Source organism: Lissotriton vulgaris, chromosome 5, assembly GCF_964263255.1.
Source record: "Lissotriton vulgaris chromosome 5, aLisVul1.2, whole genome shotgun sequence".
NCBI lineage: Eukaryota > Metazoa > Chordata > Amphibia > Caudata > Salamandridae > Lissotriton > Lissotriton vulgaris.
The window spans coordinates 755,026,489-755,048,458 of record NC_141693.1 but is presented as its reverse complement, the minus strand read 5'-3'; the positions used below and the strand labels follow the sequence as shown (position 1 = coordinate 755,048,458).

General features: G+C 41.6%; 1 protein-coding gene across 2 annotated transcripts in view; it reads left to right on the top strand.

Annotated features, from left to right (window-relative positions):
- The window catches only part of LOC147711508 (tyrosine-protein kinase STYK1-like), a 346,279-nt gene that overhangs the window by 148,016 nt on the left and 176,293 nt on the right, over window positions 1-21,970 (top strand). Inside the window, exon 2 of one of the 2 annotated variants that reach the window (XM_086922199.1) lies at window positions 18,329-18,449. In XM_086922199.1, the coding sequence (XP_086778325.1) occupies window positions 18,398-18,449 (52 nt within the window). In that variant the 5' untranslated portion in view covers window positions 18,329-18,397. Of the gene's footprint in view, window positions 1-18,323; window positions 18,450-21,970 lie in introns of both variants that reach the window. The other variant, XM_086922198.1, reaches the window with a different exon arrangement.

The window sequence follows — 21,970 nt, the reverse complement described above, 5'->3', positions numbered from 1 at the left end:
AATTCACTGAAAAAACCATAGGGTTTCAGGGACGTTATAGTTTGAAAATATCATTTTAAAAAACTTTGAAATTCACTGAAAAAAGCATAGATTTCAGGGATGTTATAGTTAGAAATTAGCATTTAAAAAACATAGAAATTTACTGAAAAAACCATAGGTTTCAGGGACGTTATAGTTAGTTGGACATTTCACTCGTACAAAACCAGAGAAATTCGGCCATTATAGTTAGTTGAGATTCCGCAATGCACTGATGATGACATCACATATTACATCACTCAAGACATGGTGAGTGACATCACTGATGACATCTCAAATGACATCACTGGTGACATCATTGATGACATCATCCATGTGATCCTCTTATGCACCTCCTCACAGCCGAATATAACCTTTGATTCACCCACTCAAAAATATAGACTGCCATTTTCAAAACCATGGAACACAAATATCAGCTACTATATACCCACTCACTGATTCCTAGGTCTACACACACATCCACTGCCTCATCCATACAGTCACTCATACATGCAGCCACTATCGTATGCACTCATACACCCATCCAGCTACTCACACACTACCACTCACCCATAGTTACTCACAAAGCTAACAAGTCATGCAAAGAATCAAACACACACCCATTTACTCACCTACATAGTCATACACACACCACCTCACTTATTTATACAGATACTAACACATACTTACTCTCTTATACAATCACTGACACAAGCACACACTCATCCATACAGACACTCCCTCTCACATATAATCATTTATATACATCAATATTCACATATTCTGCCTATCACATATGTAGTTACACATGTACCACTGAGACATCCATTCACTCGCCAACACAGCCATACACACACTCACCCACCCATACAGCCCCTCACAGATGCCCTCTTGAACCCATATACCCAGTGAACCACCCACTCACACATCCATGCAGGGAGTCACACACACCCCACCCACAGACACAGACACTCAGGCACTCATACAGATACTCATACAACCAATCAATAACCCATATAGACACTCATATAGCTGCTTGCCAATCCATGCAGCTGCTTACACACCAACAGACAGACAGATACAAACATTCACACAGTTTTTCACTAGCCCATGCATTCAGTAAGACACGTTTAATCACTCACTTATATAGTTAGTCACACATCTACTAAATCATCCCCTCAGACACTCATACACTCACTCATTCTTCAATACACCTTGGCCTATATATGTATATATAAAACATATTTAAACTTTACTGAAACACACAGTCACTGGATGATGTCATGAGTGACATCATCTGTGATGTCACTTACCATGTCATAAGTGATGTAATATTTGATGTAATCAGCAGTGCATTGCGGTGGCACAGGTTATAGTTAGGTCAACTAACTATAATGGACAAATTTCTCTGGTTTTGTACGAGTGAAAAGTCCAAGTCAGTATAACGTCCCTGAAACCACCTGTTTTTTTCAGTGAATATATAAATAAATATATATATATATATATATATATATATATATATATATATATATATATATATATATATATATATACTCGCAAAAAGTCTCTGAAGGAAACAATTAAAGCCGCACACCAGTAATCTTCATTCAGGGTGTTTTAATTTATTCTTAAATACATTTTTTTCGCCATACACAGGATCAACCCACGCGTTCCGGTATCTGCTATACCTTGTTTGTTTCACTTTTTGGTTTTTTTTTATTTACTGATTTCTGCAGGAAACTCTATACTACATCATTTCCTGTCTGTGTTTAGATCCCTACCCCCAGGACATCTAGTCTTGGTAGTTCTTACTGCAATTTTTTTTATTTATTTACATATTTCGCACCAGTGATTATTTTAAACTCAGAAACAACCATTTGTGCATAAGAAAATAATTTCTTAGTTGTATATTGACCCTTATTTCTGTAAATTATTTCATTTCAAAATCCGGAACTACCATTAGTGACCTAAGGTGGTGGTCAAATAAGTTATTTACACAGAAAAAAATATATCTTATAAAGCATTGGCAAAACAATATTTTCACAAAACCTTTGTTTTTACATGTGGGACAACCCTTTCGAGAATGCCAATGATCTGGTAGTTCCAAACGAATAAAATGTAATTTATCCGACCGTTTGTACATTTTGAAATGTCCATTATTTTGAATGAAGCACTCCCGTGGGCATGTATTTACAGTTTCTTTTGTAGTCCTTAAATGATTTCTGTATTAATATTTTCCGGTGCATATCTATGTAAAAGTCTAAGAGAAGCTGATCATTTATTTACAGATGGATGTATAATTCTTCGGATTGATTTAGACCGAAAGGAGTCATAGTTCGGAAGTTCAGAATGTGTCGGGACTCTTTTTGTCGCAAAGCTTTTTCTTGGTGGCCACCTCTTTCATTTGTTGGAACCAAATCAATGCCATAGATTTTTAAGGCTTTCCAATTTCCATTGTGGTGGCTTTCCATATGTTTTGCCACTGCATTGTTTCTGTCCTAGTTTTTGGTGGCTCTGACGTGCTCCAAAATGCGTTTTTTTAAGTTTGCAGGTGGTGCTGCCCACGTATTTTAATGCACATGGGCACTCAATGATGTATATTGCATATTAGCTCTTGCACGTAATTAGATCTCTGATTTGCCAAGTTTTTCCATTTGCCATTTTTACATCCTTAGTGGGTTTTGCTATCTCACAGATTTTACAATTGTGGCACTTAATAAAGCCCCTTGTATTTAGCCATGTTGTTTTCGCTGTTTTTGGCCTGTAATGGCTGTGGACTAGATGGTCTTTTAAGTTCCTCGCTCTTCGGTATGTTATCACTGGATGGGGCCCCATTCTTTTTCCTATGGCCTATGGTGGAATCCAATTGGAGGATCTTCCATTTTTTTCTTAATATCTTTCTGATTTCTTTGGATTCTTGACTATAATCCAAGATAAGTCTTATGGGTTCATCCTTCACATCATCTCCCTTGTCTTTCGATGCTAGACATTCTTCTCTTGTTTTTCATTTGCTTAATTCCAGCATCTATTTGTTGTGCCTTTGTTGTATTTCCTTGTTTGGAATCTTTTGATTGTCCCAGCGCTATGTTTGCGCCACTCATTTTCTTCACAACATATCCTTCGTAGGCGGAGGAACTCCCCATAGGGTATGCTTATATACATATATTTATATATATTAGGGGTGGGGGGAATTTGCGTAATCGCGTTACGCAAATCTCTGCGAAACTGTAAAAAATCTCCGCGAACACGCAGAAATTCCGCGAACACGCCGAATTGCTTGTTCGGGATGCTTATTTCCTGCTCGCAATTGCTGTTTGTGTGCTCGGGGGAAACTATCTCATGAACACGCATTTTGAGAACGCGAACAAGCAAAAAATTTCGCAAAGTTGCGGAACGCAGAAATTTGGGCAATTTCGCGTTCTCTGCGGAACGCAAAATTACCCAAATTCCGTGAGCGGAACGGAATTTACCACCCAGTGCTAATATATATACTTACTGAAGTGATGCTTCCAGGGACGCAATGGGATTCCAGGGGTGGGGTGTGAGTCCCCGGAAAAACCGTGATTTCCACCATCAAGATCCAGGTAGGCGGGGGGGCAGAAGCAGACACCGCCCACTGGGGCCAGTACTGACGTTGAGTGACTGCTTCAGGCAGATTCGGAGTGCCGAGCATGCCCCAACTCCGCCCCTGCCCGTCAGCGCGCCTCAACCAATCGCAATGAGGCATTCTGCATTTAAAGTGGGAACTTTGAAGTATTCAGTTATGAGCGGCATTTGAAAAATACATATATAAGTATAAAAGATTTATAAAGCTCACAGCTACCCAACAGGGGTTCACAGCGCTGAGCAGAAAAATGTGCAAGCCAAGGTTTGTTTATAATAGTACAGGGAGGGTTATACTTGATTGTAAAGGAATGTCTTTAGTTTCTTACAAAAAGCTAAACGCGACTGACACACCCTAAGTTCCAAGGGAGAGAATTCCACATGGAAGGACCTGCGATGGAGATAATCATGGACTTCATAACCATGTCACTAGTACAAGCGAGCGCCACACAATGGATAACTATGCTTCCAGTCTAGGAGTCCCAGATCAGGGCACTTATCACCAACTTCCCTTCAAATTCCTCTCAGCAAACCATTAGCGTTCAGAAAAGGCAGCCTGCATTATCACATTGCTTCTATTGAGAAAAAGGGAGCTAAATAGGGAGACTCAAAAACTCCGAACACAGACCCTAAGATCAGTCAAGACAAGAAGAAGCAAATTGCAAGTCTAAAGATTTCCTTTAGAAATGCTATCTGGACAGCTAAAGAATCTCAGGCAAATGTATGTTCAAAGCTTCTTTATACAAGAAAATTGAAAAACTACAAACAAATCTGGGCCGAAATCAACATACTTGCAAACGGGGATTTAGCCATCACAATGCGAGCATGTTATGTTATGTTATATTTTATTTCTATAGCGCACGGCAACTCCAACGGAGTGTCCCGGTGCTTTATTTGGCAGCTCATAAGAAGAAAACATAACAGATGAAAACATTCAGAAGAACAAAATAACATAACTAAAGGGTAAAAAGCCAAGTTTTTAAGCCTTTCCTAAAAGACAGCAGATTAGAGGTCATGCGGAGGGCCAGTGGTAGAGTGTTCCAAAGCTGGGGCGCCCTCACACTAAAGGAGCGCCCTTCAATACGGGCCTTCCTAACTCGAGGGGCCACCGCCAGAGACAGGGAATCAGAACGCAGAGCTCTGGTAGGACGATAGAAAGCAAGCCTGCGTTGGAGATATTTTGCTCCCAAGCCGAAGAGCGCTTTATGGGCCAGGGTCAGCGCCTTAAAAACTATCCGCTGACGGATAGGCAGCCAATGGAGTGACTGTAAAAGGCGGGACACTCTGGCTCGCCTGCGGAGGCCAAAAATGGCACGTGCCGCAGAGTTCTGCACGACCTGAAGTCGCTGCACAAGATAATCTGGGAGATCCAGATAAAGAACATTGGCATAATCCAATCTGGAGCCAATCAGTGCTTGCACCGTAATCTTCCTATGCTCTTCAGTGAGCAGAGGGAGGAACTTCCGCAGCATCCTCAGAATGCCAAAACATGTGCCCATGAGGCCGAGGATCTGGGATCTCATCGCCAGAGTGTTGTCAATCTTAACTCCCAGGTTTTTTGCCACCTGGGATGCCTGAGCTGGAGGAAACATGTCATTCGGCCACCATGCCTGCCAAGCAGGGTCTGATGTACAGCCAAAGAACAACACCTCCGACTTGTCTGAGTTACATTTGAGGCTGTTCTGCTGAAACCAGTTAAAGACCGCCCGAGACAATCCCGGATGCTCTCTCCATCAAAGTCCTCACCTTTCCTGCACGTGAAGAGAAGCTGGGTGTCATCGGCGTAGGAAACGTTCTGGGCCCCAAAAGACTCCGCCAGTGTCACCAAAGGGGTCATAAAGATGTTAAAAAGAGTCGGGCTCAACACAGAACCCTGCGGAACTCCGACTCCCAGTGGCGGCATCTCAGCGGAGCTAGGAGGGACCCATCTCCGAGGTAGACTAGATAGCTCACTTTACAGCCACATACTCCTCACATCTACTCCACCATCCAATACAAACTGCTATAAAGAAAGCAAAAAGCACTTTATCAGAGGCACCATCCTGAAAAGCGTTGGAAGGTTCATGGCTGAAGGACCCGCAAGTCTGGCTCACTCTTAAGCTTTTGAGATCGAAAGTACATCACAGCATTATCTACTCCAGGTCATTGGAGCAATGTTTCTCCCCTCACTCACCCACAGCTCTGAACTATTAAAGGGAGTGACACAACCACACTAAATCAACTCCAATCTGCCCTGTTCAAACGTATCTTATGTCTACCACAACAGATATCACAATCACAGGTGATATTGGAATTAGGTTTGTTTCACCAAGCACCGGTCAGGATGGGTGCAGTCATCCAACTATGCTGGAAGCTCAGAGCAGCCCCACCGGCCTCACTTGCTCCTTGTGTTGATCGAAAATGAAGAGACAGCCCAACCCAAAATCATTCTTGGCTAACCACCCTTCGGGAAGCCCTAAGATACCTAAAATTAGACAATGCTTGTAAATCTAATCTCGATTTCGCTGCCTTCAAAGAAATCACCAAAAGGCTGTAAAATGTCAATCTTGGACCACCAACAAAGCAGAGCTTATCCTTAAATAGCATGGATGGACAATCCGGCACTCGTATACCACTTGGAACCCACACCATACGTCATAACCCATATTGCAGCACCCAATCAACAATCACATCTCTTATTCCGTGTGGGTGCCATTCCATCAAAAGATCAGGCCCCCGTTTGTAAGCTGTCCTGGCCGTACTCTCAATGTCAACTTTGTAGCCACACAGAAGAACATCTATTACACTTTTTAATGCTTCTGCTTAGCCACTATACACATCAGAAAGAAACTGTTACTGCCTACCCTGGGGGCCCTCCAAATTAGGCCCTGCCACCGTGCAGTGATGGCGCTCATGCACTGTCACAGCATTCACCTTTTCTGCAGGGCCACCAAGTTTCTGCTACAAGCAAAATGGCTGCTTCTACAGTAAACCCCAGACCCATACAAAACATGTTGATTGTTTTCATCTAGCTGCAGGGTTGGCTGCAACACAAGCACCATGAACTCCTCGAAGCAAAACTCTTTGCACCAGGTCGTATTCTAGACTACAGCCATTCATGTGAATGTCCCTTGTCATAAATGTTTTAAATGCACCTAATGCTAACACTGGATTTTAACTAAATGGCTATCTCTACACTCCAAATTTTTCCGAACAAATTGCTGTAAATTTATCTATGCTCAATGCAAATTTTTATCATTGTTGTGTACATTGCATTGATTTTAATTAACGAGCAATAAAGAATAGCGATTCCCCTAATTAAATGCCAAGAGAATCTGAATTTCATTAAAGACACAGAGGCTAACATTATGCATTATCCCTTTGATGCCACTTCACGCAGCCTCTTAAAAGTCATACATCATAAAGAAAACTGTTCCAGAACAGAATCTTCAAGGCATATAATAGGCTCATGCACATAATAACAGTCTGCCACTTCGAATTACGAACAAAACTCTTCTATCATGTTCAAATGAAAATAAATCCAATGGCAATGGAAAAACATCAGACAAATGAAACTTCATAGGAGAATGAGGATGCGGAAACCTCGGGCATGTTCAAAGCCCCCACAGATGAAACTCAATACCGAAATGAACTATTGGACATTATCTGAAAAAAAGGGCAGATGTTGATGCTGCATCTCAGAATTTCTAGCAAAATCGTAAAGAGCAATCGAAGCATGAGATAACTATGAGATAATAAAAGTTTGCTTTAATAACCTAAGATTCATTATAGCATGTCTTGTTACTTCATTTTGTCTTCTCTTTAAAAAAAAACTTTAAACACTTCCACAAGGAATGCAATGGCTATAGCCTGTTTTGTTATGTACAACCAAATCCTCAATTTGGATGGGAGGGTGGGATATTGTTAGCCTCTGTCAAGAGGGACCTGTGAAAGCCCCAAACAAAGCCCGGAGCCAGCTCCCGGTTAAGCCAACACACAGCGCACTCAAAGAAAGGAGGTGAGATGACATAAGAATACATTGAAATAAAGAGTAAATTAAGTTAGAGGGTGTTAATGTATATTGGAAATCAACCGGATACTAGCAAAAGCAAGGTAAATAAAGATATAACATGAAGGTACTTAGCTGCATGGAGCCACATTTAAAAGAGGCAGACCATTATGTGCATGAGCCTATATGCTTTGAAGGTTATGTTCTGGAACAGTTTTCTTTATGATGTATGACTTTTCTTTGGCTGTGTGCAGAGCCATTAAAGGAATAATACATAATGGAAGCCTCCGGTCTTGTAATGAAATTCAGATTGTCTTGCGATTTAATTAGGAGAATAGCTGGATTTTTACTAAATGTCAATCTTCACTCTGCTAATTTTTATGAGCAAATTGCTGCACCTTAATCTACGCCAAATTGAAATTTGTATCTTTGTTTTGTACATTATGATGATTTTTATTATTGAATGAATGTACTTACTTACTAGGCTGCAGCAAGGCAAAATCTGAAATGCCATTTCAGAATTGGGCACAGTCCTGGTGCCATGAACGTTATCAAAAAAGAACCTATAAGTGGCAGGGTAGACACACCCTGACTCTCATGCCATAGTGGGGGGACCCTCAAAGGGCCACCCTATAGTTTACATTGAAAAAAGCAGAAAAGGTTGCAGAATTAGAAAGTCTCATTTCTGACTTACAAATACCTGACTCCTAATACCTGAAAATGGCAGTGAGCGACTGCAGTACGGACACAGGAAACGTGTTCCCTGGTCACCATTTTAGGTGTCAGGAATTCATAAGCCAAAACTTAAATTACGAGTCTAGTATATTAAGTTTGCGCTAGATTTGAAAATCCAATTTTAAAAAAAAGAAAGTCTTTACCAAACGCAAAGCACTATGGGCCAACCCTTATGCGAACTGAGGGCTACTTCAGGCATATGTATAATAAATATCAGTATTCCTTGAAATAGTAATACATATATTAAATTCTTTTGTTAATTTGAGATGTAAATCAAGACTTTGCTAAACTAAAAAAGTTGTGTTTTGTACGATTCAGAAAGCAATTCTTCTAATGATCACTAATAATTCCGAAAATACATTCTCACTGATTTTGAAACGACTGTGGAAGCACTAGTGAAATGGATAGCATTCCTAAGAGCAAGAAAGGCGTCAGGACTAACTGAAAGACATAGAAAGTACTGGCGGGGTCCAGAAGACACATTCATCTTGCGGATGAATATGCCACACAGCAGGTTGGATGTACAGTACATTAAGAGTCTAGTTCCCAAGGTCCCAGGTAGAGATGGGAGTCAGCAAAGGCCTGTATGCCATTCACTGACCCACAGTTGTAATAGGCTCTAGTTTACAAGCTATAATCAGCATAGTGGATGCAATGTAAAAGATTGTGATCAAGCAATCTCCTTGTAAAACAGGAAAGGACCTTTGAATCAATTATAGTTTATTCTTGACTGATGGATCAGAACCGACAACCACGCAGAGGCCTGTAAGACAAGAAAAAACTGTCTTGCAACAATAGAAACTTTTCCTTCAACTTATCTCAACAGACACTAACGCAGGGGGCAAACTGTGTAGGTTTGAGCTTAGAATATTAACATGCAGAGAGTAACTGGGGCACAGATGACTAGGCACAGCCTATGCTTGTGCATGTGCGAAATTCCCCTCAAATTACACAAAATTATGATAAATGCCAATTAGGTATTTGCAAAATGCATCCTTGCTTTCATTTTAGATGTGAGGATGATTTTTGCACTAAAAAAAGGTGCAAAAGAATCAAACGATGTGAATAACATCTGCTTGAGTCCGGGTTGTTTTTGCTCCTGTGGTTTACCTGAATGCAGTGGTTAATTTGTAAAAAAAAATAAGTTCTGGAGCTCTTGTCAGGAGGCAGCTTGCACCAGTGCATTTTTCATGTTAGCGCCGCCTGAAACAGAACCAACTACTGACCATGAAAGTGAGGAGAGGTTGTGGCGTAAGGGCACGAGCTCCCGACTCCAGAGCTTGGGAACCAGGTTTGAGTCTCAGTTTTGGCTCAACATCCCGTGATTCTGGGCAAATCACTTAGGGGCAGATTTACAAGCCCCTTGCACCTCTTTTACGCCACCGGTGCATCACTTTTGTAACACAGCGGCGGCGCAAGTCCAGCGCCATGGTGCGGGGTACTCACAACGTGACGCATATGGGAGATGCATCACGTTGTAAAGCCCTGCGCCACAGGAAGGCGTTCCTGTGCGGGGGGGGGGGGGCGTTCCGGTGCAGGAACGCCTCCTAAAAGTGGCTGAGTGAAATCTACAAGATTTCACTCAGTCACTTTTAGGGCCATGCTGCGTCAAAACCCTGCACCTGCTTGAAGCATGCGTAAGGATTGACGCAGCATGTTAGAGATATGGCAACCCCGAGCCTTGCTGGAGCTGCGTCGTGATTACGACGCAACTCCAGGAATACGACGCATTTCCGATGGGGAAGCGTCACGCATCTGCCCATCCGAGCGCCACGGTGCGCCGCATTGTAAATGCGGCGCATCAGTGGTGGCGCACGGGTGGGCAGATGCGTCGCAACTCTTCTGGTGCATCTCTGCTGATAAGCAAAGATGCGCCAGAAGTCGTAATTCTGCCCCTTAATCTCTCCATGAATGTCCTTAACTGGTACTCATGAAAGCACTGGTGTTGATAATTAAGTGCCAGTGCTGTCTCAAATTAAGCACTGCCAGAATGACATCTCAATTACGTGATGTAATAGCATAAAATCGGGCATTTCAATTAGTGTAACAATCGAAATGCTGGAAATTGTGCAAGATTACTCTTGCATAAGGTACATTTTCCCCACCCTTGTACAGACATATAGGAAAAGTACAAAACAACAAACATAATGAAGTAAACAGACTGAAAGGCTAATTTCAAAATGTTGCAGCTAGGTAACAAAGTGAATATCTGGGATATCATGAATCTTAAGACTCCTGACAAAAGACACAGAACTTTATGAAGAGAACAGAAGAGCAAATGCAGTGATAGAAAGAAATATACTGAAAGGTTTTATGCAAATTTAACTACAGTAGACTGGGAGACATGAAAAAGGGTTTAAGACAGTTACAGTTTTAGACAGAATATTGCAGTAGATGTATTGACTTTAAAGCATGACAGCTAACAAATTAGCAGGAATATTTCACAGTGTTGGACATTAGAATATGAAGCATAAACTCCAAATAGCTGACAGGGCCAGGGATGCATGGGTAAAGCATGTGTAGATAATCCCTTCCAGCACACATTCACTCATGATGCAACAAGCTTCAACACAGACCAGCTAGCAGGAATTTAGTTTTCACTCCTACAAGGAAAAATATACTAATCTCAAAATGCAACAAAGAGAGCCAAGACACAGATCCGTAATACCGGCATGATTTAAACTATGAAATAAATAAATATGGAAACAAATCAATGAAGAACTAATGAAATAAATAAAACAAAACTAGAAACAGAACATGGAGCGGTGAGGTTTTCAAACTTTGCAGCACTTGAATGAAGGCCTGAGTAGTTTAGGCTCAAAGCAGTGCTCAAGTGCATCCTGTTTGCTTGTGTCCCTCCCCCGACCCTTTAGTTTGTAGTGGTATAGAGACAAAATATCGACTTTTAATTATCGACTAGACATAATATCGAGTAAAAAATATAGAATAGACAAAATATCGACTAGACATAATATAGACTACCAAAATATTGACTAGAAAATTTTAATATCGAATAGAATTGACATAATATCGAATCAGAAAATATAGAATGGACATAATATTGACTAGACATAATATAGACAACAAAAATATCGAATTTAAGGTAAGCTAATAATAATTTTTAATTTTTGTGTAATATAATTCTGTAGTGGGTTGTGGGTTTATAGGGGAATAGAGTGGGAAGTAATTTAATTATAATTAATTAAATAAGTTATTTTATTTATTGGTATTTATTTAGAATTAATTGTTAATTAATTATTAATTGGTAATTAATTAAAATATAATTGGTTATTAATTGTAATTGATTAATTGATAAATATGTTAATTTTAGTATTTTCTTTTCTTTAGCGGGTTGTGGGTTTATAAGGGAATAGGGTGGGAAGTAATTTAATTATAATTAATTAAATATGTTAATTTATTTATTGGTATTTATTTAGAATTAATTGCTAATTAATTATTATTTGGTAATTATTTAAAATACAATTGGTAATTTATTGTAATTGTTTAATTGATAAATATGTTACTTTTATTTAATTGTAAGTAATGACATTTTTTAAATATTTTTTGTGTCTAACTTTTGTTTATTTTTATATTGTAAATGAATTTATTGGTAATTGGTAAATAATTAGTATAAGAAGGTAATTTTTATTATTATTTAATTTGTATTTGTAATTTTAATTGATTAATTAATATGTTTTATAAAATTGTAAAATATTTTAATTATTTTGTAATTGGTATTAATATTTAAGTTATTTATATTTTATATGAAGTATTTACTTTCCATACTATTGCACTCACTGGAGTGGGAATAGTAATTTTTACCCCTACGCTATCCAATGCTTTCCCTACTGTTGCACTCACTGGAGTGGGAATAGTAATATTTACCCCTACGCTATCCAACGCTTTCCTTACTGTTGCACTCACTAGAGTGGGAATAGTAATTTTCACTCCTACGCTATCCAACACTTTCCCTACTGTTGCACTAACTGGAGTGGGAATAGTAATTTTTACCCCTACGCTATCCAACGCTTTCCCTACTGTTGCACTCACTGGAGTGGGAATAGTTATTTTTACCCCAACGCTATCCAACGCTTTCACTACTGTTGCACTCACTGGAGTGGGAATAGTAATTTTTACCCCTACGCTATCCAACGCTTTCTCTACTGTTGCACTCTCTGGAGTAGGAATAGTAATTTTTACCCCTACGCTATCTAACACTCTCCGTACTGTTGCACTCACTGGAGTGGGAATAGTAATTTGTATCCCTACGCTATCCAATGCTTTCCCTACTGTTGCACTCACTAGAGTGGGAATAGTAATTTTCACTCATACGCTATCCAACACTTTCCCTACTGTTGCACTAACTGGAGTGGGAATAGTAATTTTTACTCCTACGCTATCCAACGCTTTCCCTACTGTTGCACTCACTGGAGTGGGAATAGTAATTTTTACCCCAACGCTATCCAACGCTTTCACTACTGTTGTACTCACTGGAGTGGGAATAGTAATTTTTACTCCTACGCTATCCAACGCTTTCCCTACTGTTGCACTCTCTCGAGTGGGAATAGTTATTTTTACCCCTACGCTATCCAATGTTTTCCCTACTTTTGTGTTCTCTGGAGTGGGAATAGTAATTTTTACCCCCACGCTATCCAGCGCTTTCCCTACTGTTGCTCTCTCTGGAGTGATAATAGTAATTTTTACCCTCTCACTAACCAACGCTTGCCCTACTGTTGCACTCTCTGGAGTTGGAATAGTAATTTTTACCCCTACGCTATCCAACGCTTTCGCTACTGTTGCACTCACTGGAGTGGGAATAGTTAATTTTACCCCTACGCTATCCAATGCTTTCCCTACTGTTGCGCTCTCTGGAGTGTGAATAGTAATTTTTACCCCTATGCTATCCAACGCTATTCCTACTGTTGCACTCTCTGGAGTGTGAATAGTAAATTTGACCCTCTCGCTATCCTACAGAAAAAATATTGTATATATTTTGTTAATAATATGTATATATATATATATATACTACTATTATAAAGTAAGAACTTTGAACCTTTGAGGCGGGTAAACTTGGGAACCACAGTGCCAATCCACACACCCGATACATCATTGTAATCGTCAGGGTGTGCAGATGGACATAGGCTATATAAACTATACAAATATGTGTTATTTAAAAAATTTACATAAAAAAAAAAGTAGTCCCTTCGAAGTAGCGCCGGCCGCGACCTGCATGCTGGTCAGGAGCGCGGGGAGGAGCGGCGTCCAGGAGCACGAGGAGGAGTGGCGGACATGGCGTGGGAGAGGAGCGGTGAGGAGCGGCGGACAGGCGGTGAGGAGCGGCGGACAGGCGGGAGGAGCGGCAGAGCGGTAAACTGAGGAGCGCGCGGGAGGAGCGGCGGCTGAGGTAAGGCTCCAGGGGACCCACGGACAATGTCGGGGCAGGCAGGGTTCGGGGCAGGCAGGGGTCAGGGCAGGCGGGGGACAGGGCTTGCGGGGGGCGGGCGGGGGCCCATGCTGCTGGTCAATGTCGGGGCGGGCGGGGGCCCGGGCTGCTGGACAATGTCGGGGCGGGTGGGGGACACGTCATGGATAGAGCCAAACAGCAGCAATGTCACATCGCTCCAAAAGAAAAGTACACTGTGCTCAATACCAAGAACCCCAAATAACAAAGGGCACTAATGATCGCAGCGGGGGCCCGGGCTGCTGGACAGTGTCGGGGCGTCGGGGAAGCCTGATTGCTCCCGGACAAGGTCGGGATGGGCTGCTAGTATATATATATATATATATATATGTTTTAAAATTAATTTCTTTTTTTTAAGTTACATTAATTATTTATTAATTTTAAGTTTATTTCAGTATTTTAAGTATGTTTAAAGTAATTATATTTATTATTATATTACTTTTAAATTACTTTTAGGATATTAAAAAAATCAATCTTTTGACTGTCTATATTTTTCCTATCGATATTTTTCTAGTCGATATTTTTGTACTTACCTGTTAGTAGATAGGAAGTCGATATTCTGGCATTCTATATTTTTACCTCGATATTTTTGACAGTCGATATTTTGACTGTCGATATTATGTCAGTGATCCGTTTGTAGTGCTGCTGCTAATTTTATTCTCTAAACTTATGGTGCTGGTGCCATGTCACACCATAAGCATGTGAAATAGAAAATAGGGGCAGACATAGGAGGCACAGAAAGAGGCCGGTTGCCAAGAAACTCTCCTTGATAGTTGGTTGCACAAAAAGAGAGAGAAAGAGAGAAAGAGAGAGAGAGGTATTAGGCGGTGAAGCACAACATCAAGGGGACACACTACTCCCGTTTAGCATTTTGGTCTTGCCCTAGAAGTCAACGGTGCATACAGCGTCAATCTGAAGGCTTCTCCCCTCGATCTGTTGGTGTGAGGGGGCATCCAGGTTGAGGGGTATTCCAAAAGACCACATCCCTCATTGGAGGTGTCAGAGAGATACTTGTGGGGTTCTCCACATGACTCGTTCGTGTTATGTTATGAATATTTTACTGATTGGCACATGCAACCTTTGTATGCGGCTATGTTTGTATGTGTAAACTTGCTTCCATTACACCTGCATTTTATCCAGTGTTCTGGAGCATTGCTGTCAGTACACTTGGAGCGGCTGGAGTGGAAGGAAGGTCACAAGAAGCTATCCATATTTGTAACTGGTGTTTCAACTTCAATCAATATATCTTGAAATAATAAGGTCTGGACTCTACAGACTCCCTTCTGCTTAGCAGGGTATTTCTGCACGGTTGATTAAAACAAACCTTCTCACCTGATGAAATTTTATGTAATAAAAGCCATGAACTCAAAAACAGAATGAACCAGGATTGCCAAAGTCAATACGCTTGCCTTGGTTAGCGGGTTTGTTACTTTTATTTTTATTTGCTAGCATATACCATAGAATGATAACAAAACAAAATATGTTGGCTGAACTTGCCGTTCATATGCTTGTAATAAAAAGTTTACATTTAAAAGAAAATTAACCATTACATAGAATTTTAATAAAACTGTATAGATTTTTCCTACAAGATGCTTCCTACTTAAAAACAGGCATCAAAGCACTTTTTAGTTTCAGTGTACATCACAAGAAAATAGGACCCCTAATTACTCAGAGGAAAGGTACTATTGACTTGAAATTATTATAACCCAAAGACGTAGTTTTTGCCACAGAAAGTTAACTAAAAACAACTTACAAAAGGATAAAAAAGAAACTAATGAAAAATCATTGGTAAAGTATTAGCCAACCAGATTTGACACTGAAGAGCACTACATTTTAGGTGAATGTGCACGTTATCAGGAAACAGGGCTGTAACTTTCAGTGCAAAACAGCCAGTAGCGGAAGTGGGTTGACCTATTGACCTTGTTGTATGCTGTGGTGGGCAGAAACAAGATTTGAATGACAGTAGACCACACCAGTGTTTAAAGTGTGCAGGCCCAAAGAACCTGTATCTAAGTGTATATGCGTGCACTTTTTATATGCTTTTCTACATTACACGAGGCTGGCACAAGAACTAAAGCTACTTGACAGCCAGACATAAAAAGGTCAGTAATTGATCACAATATGTAAAATCAGAGAATCCAGGTGTGCAGTGACCTTAATTGCATTCGGACACAGAAATTATGGGAGTGTATTATTTGAATTAGGAGTTCAAGACAGAATATCATTTCATCCTTGCATGCGTGACCTTCATCGATTACATACAGTGGGCATGAGCACAGCCATGCCACTGTAAAAATGAAAGAAAGGCAGAAGTAACCAGTATGATGTAAATGTAAAGTTACAAAAAACTGGAACCGCATCCATGATTGAAAATGTTGATATAAGGGAAGTGACTTCTGTTATGCTAAGGGGGATGTATGAACAAAGCAATGCAATATAGAGAGGACGTAACAAGACCACAGCACAAGAAAAGAAGATTAAGGACCTTATTTGGATGTTCGTCAGAAAGTCTCCGACCGCTGGTCGGAGGCTTTCCAAACCACATCCATGGTTTAAACTCTGACTGCCTTATTACAAAGAAGGCGGTCAATGTTTAACCCCTCCCCTGCTGGTGACGGAACCGCTCCGTCATGGGCACAGCGCAGCCGCGGCTGGTGACGGAGCGGTTCCGTCACCAGTATGCGCCCGCTGCTCGGCCGCCCTCCCCCTTAGCACTGCGGCGGAATAGCCGCCGCAGTGAAGGGGTTAAACCAGACGGTCAATCAAAGTGGCTTCCAACGGGCTTAACCCCTTCGATGCGGATGACAAAGCCAGCTCGTCATGGGCATTACCTGCACTACGCGGATGACGAGCTGGCTTTGTCACGTTACCCGCGATTTTCAAAATTCAGCGCACAGCGGGAAAACCCGCTAGCGCGCATGCGGTTAAGGAGCCCTCGGCCAGTCGGAAACCAATCATAATCCCTAGCAGGGCCCCCTCCTTCCACTGCCTCCAGTTGTGGGCTGGGGGGGCACCATTTCTCTATGGGAGCTTGTGCTGCGCCCTATTTCCGACAGCCGCACAAGCTCCCAATGGGAAAGGGGAGTTTGGTGCAGTCTCAACATAATTGCTGTTTTGGACTGCCGACCCGAGGTAGGTCGGTTCTGAAACCACAGCGATGTCGGTCAGAGGCAACTCCGACCAACATCATAATCAAGCTCTTGGTGTCTGAAGTATGGCAAGAAATACTGTACAGTAGTTGTTCAATAAACACTCATACTTTATTTGCTCTTTTTCATTCATAGGGGGAGTGGGATGAATATATGCATTAGTCTGTAAGCGCTTTATTCATAATTGGTAACACTTTTCAGCTAATTATTATATTGTTACAGAACTTTTTCAATTATACTAATCTTGATTGTATATATAAAAGATAGAGAAATCTCATGCTAGAAAATGCACGCTGCCATGCAACTCTTCAGTGATCCGTTTGCTTTGAACAACAGACATCCATAACCTAGCACAGCACCTGTGTTCCACATTTTGGTGTTTTATTTCTTATCTACTGTATTGCCTGGGCAAAGTAAAACATTTAGATTAATAAAAGAGAATGTAATGCAATTATGATTCACTTTTTTGAATGACCATCCCTTCAAAAGACTTTGGCAATAGTGTCCTCAAGTAGTGAAAAACAAAAGCCATACAGCTTTAGAAGTAGACACGGACACACATGGTTTCAGCATCACTTACTGGCATCTCTGGCATGTCTCCCTATGCGCATTCCCACGACACAGGCCAAACCCTTGCCAAAGAAGACTGAGTAAACAAATAAAAAAACGAAAAAAGTAAAAACATTTCCTCCCCGAAGTGGACTCTTTTTTGTGTGGATAACGACATTGTGCTTTGGCAGAATGCCATCACTAATTCAGAAGGAATCTAATAACTGAAGTCCGCTGACCCATTGCCCCATGTTGTTTGCTGATATGTGGAAGCAAAATGTGAATGTCAGTTGAGCAGACCAATGGATGAAGAGGGCTGACAGAAACCCCCTGTACAAATGTATGCATTTTCAATGATTTTTAGGCTAAACAAAATGTGGCGTACACCAGACCGAAAAAACACACTTCTCTAGCTGCACCTATTCTTATTCACTCTAGTTTTGTAACTCCCTTATTTACCCTTTCCTGCCACTAACTCCTTACCTCTAATCCAATGTGCTAGTGTGTAACAAATGGAGAAATAAAAGGAAAAAATCAGACGTGAAAAGAAACTGTGTAAAATAAAAAAAATAACAAAGATACACATAATCAAAGTTGGTATGCCGTGTCATAGATGAGACAACATATTAATTAAATAGAAACGATATCAAAGCAGAAAAGAAAAATGTTTAAAGAGAAAAATATAGGACAGAGGAACAATAACTGAACAAATGGGTTAGCATTATGGTACTAATTGCATTTCTCCATTTAATTTTCTCACAAACTGCACTTTTACTTGGTTGCCAGCCTGTACCTAAAGGTTCCTTTCCCGTTTTCTGTCCAGTCCAGGCTTCACTTGAATGCCCCTCGCTGCCTCTGCCCTGGGCAGAGTTCTAAGGCCCTGAGCGTCCCTCATCGATGGGAACCCATCAGCCACTCTGCAATGCTTCTTTCAAGGATGTTCGATGCAGTAAGTTCATTCTCTTTTCTCTGTTCCTTAAATTTTAGTGGTTTCTGCCAGATCACTGTGGACGTTGGGTTCCACCTAAAAATATTAGTGTGAAATGTAGGAGTCTACATATCATCTGTTTTAGCAAAAAGTCATCAACAACAAAAGCCATCTTATCTGGCAAAGCGCCAATCAAGTCATCCAATAGGCAGGCCTAATTTCCACTAGGGTATATATTAACAACATTTATGGAAGAAGGGTATTATGCATCCGTGGGCAAAAGCCACAGATAAAGGAATTAAAAGTATCTCCGAGCAATTGAATAGTGAGAGAAACATTTAGAAACCCCCGACTGCACACATAAACACACCCGCAAACAGACACCCATGTCCAATCATGGTGTCCTCTCATCTAATTTGGGGATCAGTTCTATTATGATTGAATCTATGTTTGTGTTCACCTGCTCAGAACCAGATCCCAAACTCCTCTGGAGCTTTCAGCACCCTTCCTTCTCTGCATTCATTAGCTCTGACCACAAGGAAACGTTATCCCAGAAGGCTGTGCAGATTGCCAGTTCATGGGTATTTATTTTTTTGGCATGCAAAGGGAAAACTGATAGTTAGATCTTTAGGCCTTGGGACAGGGCACCAAATCTAGGAGGCACATCTTGGGGTAATACAGCTCACACCAGTCTGTTAAAGCAGAAATTATTCCATTCACTTCTGACCAGAACTTGCGGGATCATGAACGCACTCGCATCATGCGATAGAAATCTGCTTCATCCCATGTAGCACTCTCGGGAAAATGCTGTTCTGAGTGCAGTGCAATTATTAAACTGGAGGAGCTTAAACCTCTCATTTCTACAGACTTTGGGGAAGGAGAGCACATACTTATTCTAAAAACCCTCTGCCAGATCCCCTTATCAGTTTGTCTTCAGTGTCTCCATGTCATGTCCATCAGATACCACATTGTCTACCTTTGTGTGATGTCTGCTCCTCATCAGGTAAATGTGTGATGGCTGATATTGTGTGACTCAAGGTGGCACTGTGTGAGCTGGCATGTCTGAATAAGTCTGGCAAACTAGAAATAAGCACATTGGCTATTCTTATATTTGTGCTGTATGTTTAATCCAAAGTGCCATTGAGCGCAGACATTCCATAATTCTCTGATCACCCCTATGCTCGGAGGCCTTAGAAATTACCTCCTGTGCTACCAATTGATTTTAAGGGCCACCCTTGAGGAGGGACATCTGTTAAAACCAGGATGAGATTGTTTCCCTAAAATGAGATCTAGGCCACATGTGCATCTGTAAGCGAATTTACTAAATATATATTTTTGATCCTTAAGCATTAACTTGTTACTAAATCCGTTATTCTTTTCTTTCAACCAGAGATGTCAATAAACAAAATATTATAAAAACCAAAACCTTAGCTAATAAGCAATTCAAATCATATTAATATTACAAATTATCATACCAAATAAATATTTTTATAACTTTAAAAAATATGCATCTACTAAAACTAAATATGATGAAAGCATTATTGAATATTATATATTACATATATATGAACTTCAGAATGGCATAATTTATAAATAGTAAATAAAACACATAACATCAAAAAACATTAACAATTTTAAATATACATGTATTTTACTGCACAATAATTACATTTTCAAGTTAACAATTAAACATATAAAAACCTCTATATTAATTTCTATTAATACATTTGAATATATCAATGTAATATGTAATTATTACATATTTTAATCACAACTGTGTTAAAGAATTATTTAATTACATCCTAATTGAAAGAATTATAGATAGAACCGAGTCACAAGAAAAGAGAAAAAGAAACACAAAAAACAAGAAAAGGGGGCAGGGTAGAAACACCCTGACCCCCTAGGCCTGCTCGGGGGGTCCCACAAGGATCCCCAGGGCCCAAAAAAGCATTTTTTATTTTAATAAATTGGCAGAATTCTCGCTGGGTGCTCGAATCAGGTGGAGAAAAAAAAACAAAAAACGAAGCGCGGTAGTCCGCGCTTCGTTATTATTTAGCCGCCGGGTGGGCCAAGTCATGAAGAAATGTAATTGCGGGGGTCCAGCGGGACCCCCGCAGTCCGGGGACCACCACCCTGGGCCTTTTCTTAAATATTTGTGGGGGTCACATGACCCCCCGCAGCCAAAGGGACCACCACCCCTCTGGGCTTGTTTTTTTAATGTTTGGCCACCCCCGGGGCTTTTATCAAATATTTGCGGAGGCACACGGCCCCCGCAACCCCGGTGACCAGCTTATTTAAAAAAAAAAAAAAAACCTTCCCAGGGGCACTAAAATGCAAATTTGGGGGTCCGTTATGGACCCCCGAGCCCCGGGGACCACCACCTCCCTGGTGCTGTGCATTTGATAGGAGGGGGGCCGCGCGCCCCCTCCTGGAGCCTGTGATGGCCCTGGGGACCGCCACCCCCCAGGGCTGGCTTCTGCAGTGTCCCGGGGTGCTCACCCCGTGACACTCTGTTGGCTATGGCATGGCAACCAGATTGCATGTCATCAGCTCCCCATGTGGAAAAGCAGTCCCGGCTCCCGCAGGAGGCGGGGAGCCGGCTGGGACCATGGAGGCATTTGGGCTCCCCCAACGTTCCCCAACAAGGGTCAGGCCACGGGAGATGGGGTCCCAGGGGCAAGGAGTGACCTGGGAGGGGGACCACGCGGCCCCCATCCCCCATAATATATATTTTTTAAAAACACGCAAAGGCCAGCCCCGGGGGATGGAGTCCCCGGGGCCATAAATGGCCTGAGGAGGGGGGTCACGCAGCACCCCTCTAAATATATATTGTTTAAAATAAACACTGCCCATGTCCCGGGGGATGGGGTCCCAGGGGCTGAATATGGCCTCGGGAGGGGGGCCACGTGGACCCCTTAAATTTTTTGAAAAAAATAGGGGTCAGGCCCTGGGGGAGGGGTCCCCAGCACCCATAAAATTTGAAAGCAAGGGGTGCCTCACAGCTCCCCTTCTTAAAAATATATATTTTTTAAAAGACCAGCATCGCCATGGCCCCACCCCCTCCCAGCAACACAAGTTGGAGAATTCATTCCCCTTCAATACTGGGGGTTCTGGGGGACAACTAGCCCACCAGATACCTCCAGTAAGCGCCACAGACCTGCGTTGCAGAGAGGTGGTCCAGGCCATGCCCCTTTTTACACCTCTCCGTAACGCAGCTCTATGGCGCTTACTGGAGGTACCTGGTGGCCTAGTTGGACCCAGGGACCCTCAGGATTCAAGGGGACATTTATCCTCCAACTTAAAACATGCCACAGGCGTGTTTCCACAGTGGTAAAGGGAGGGGGCGGGGCCTGAGGGGACATGTGTGCAAACACGCCCTGTAGCATGTTTTAAGTTTGGTAATTAATTCCTCTTCAATCCTGAGGACCCCTGGGGCCCAACTTGCCCACCATGTACCCCCAGTAAGTGCCACAGGCCTGCATTGCAGAAAGGTGGCCCAGGCCATGCCCCTTTTTACACCTCTCTGCAACGCAGCTCTGTGG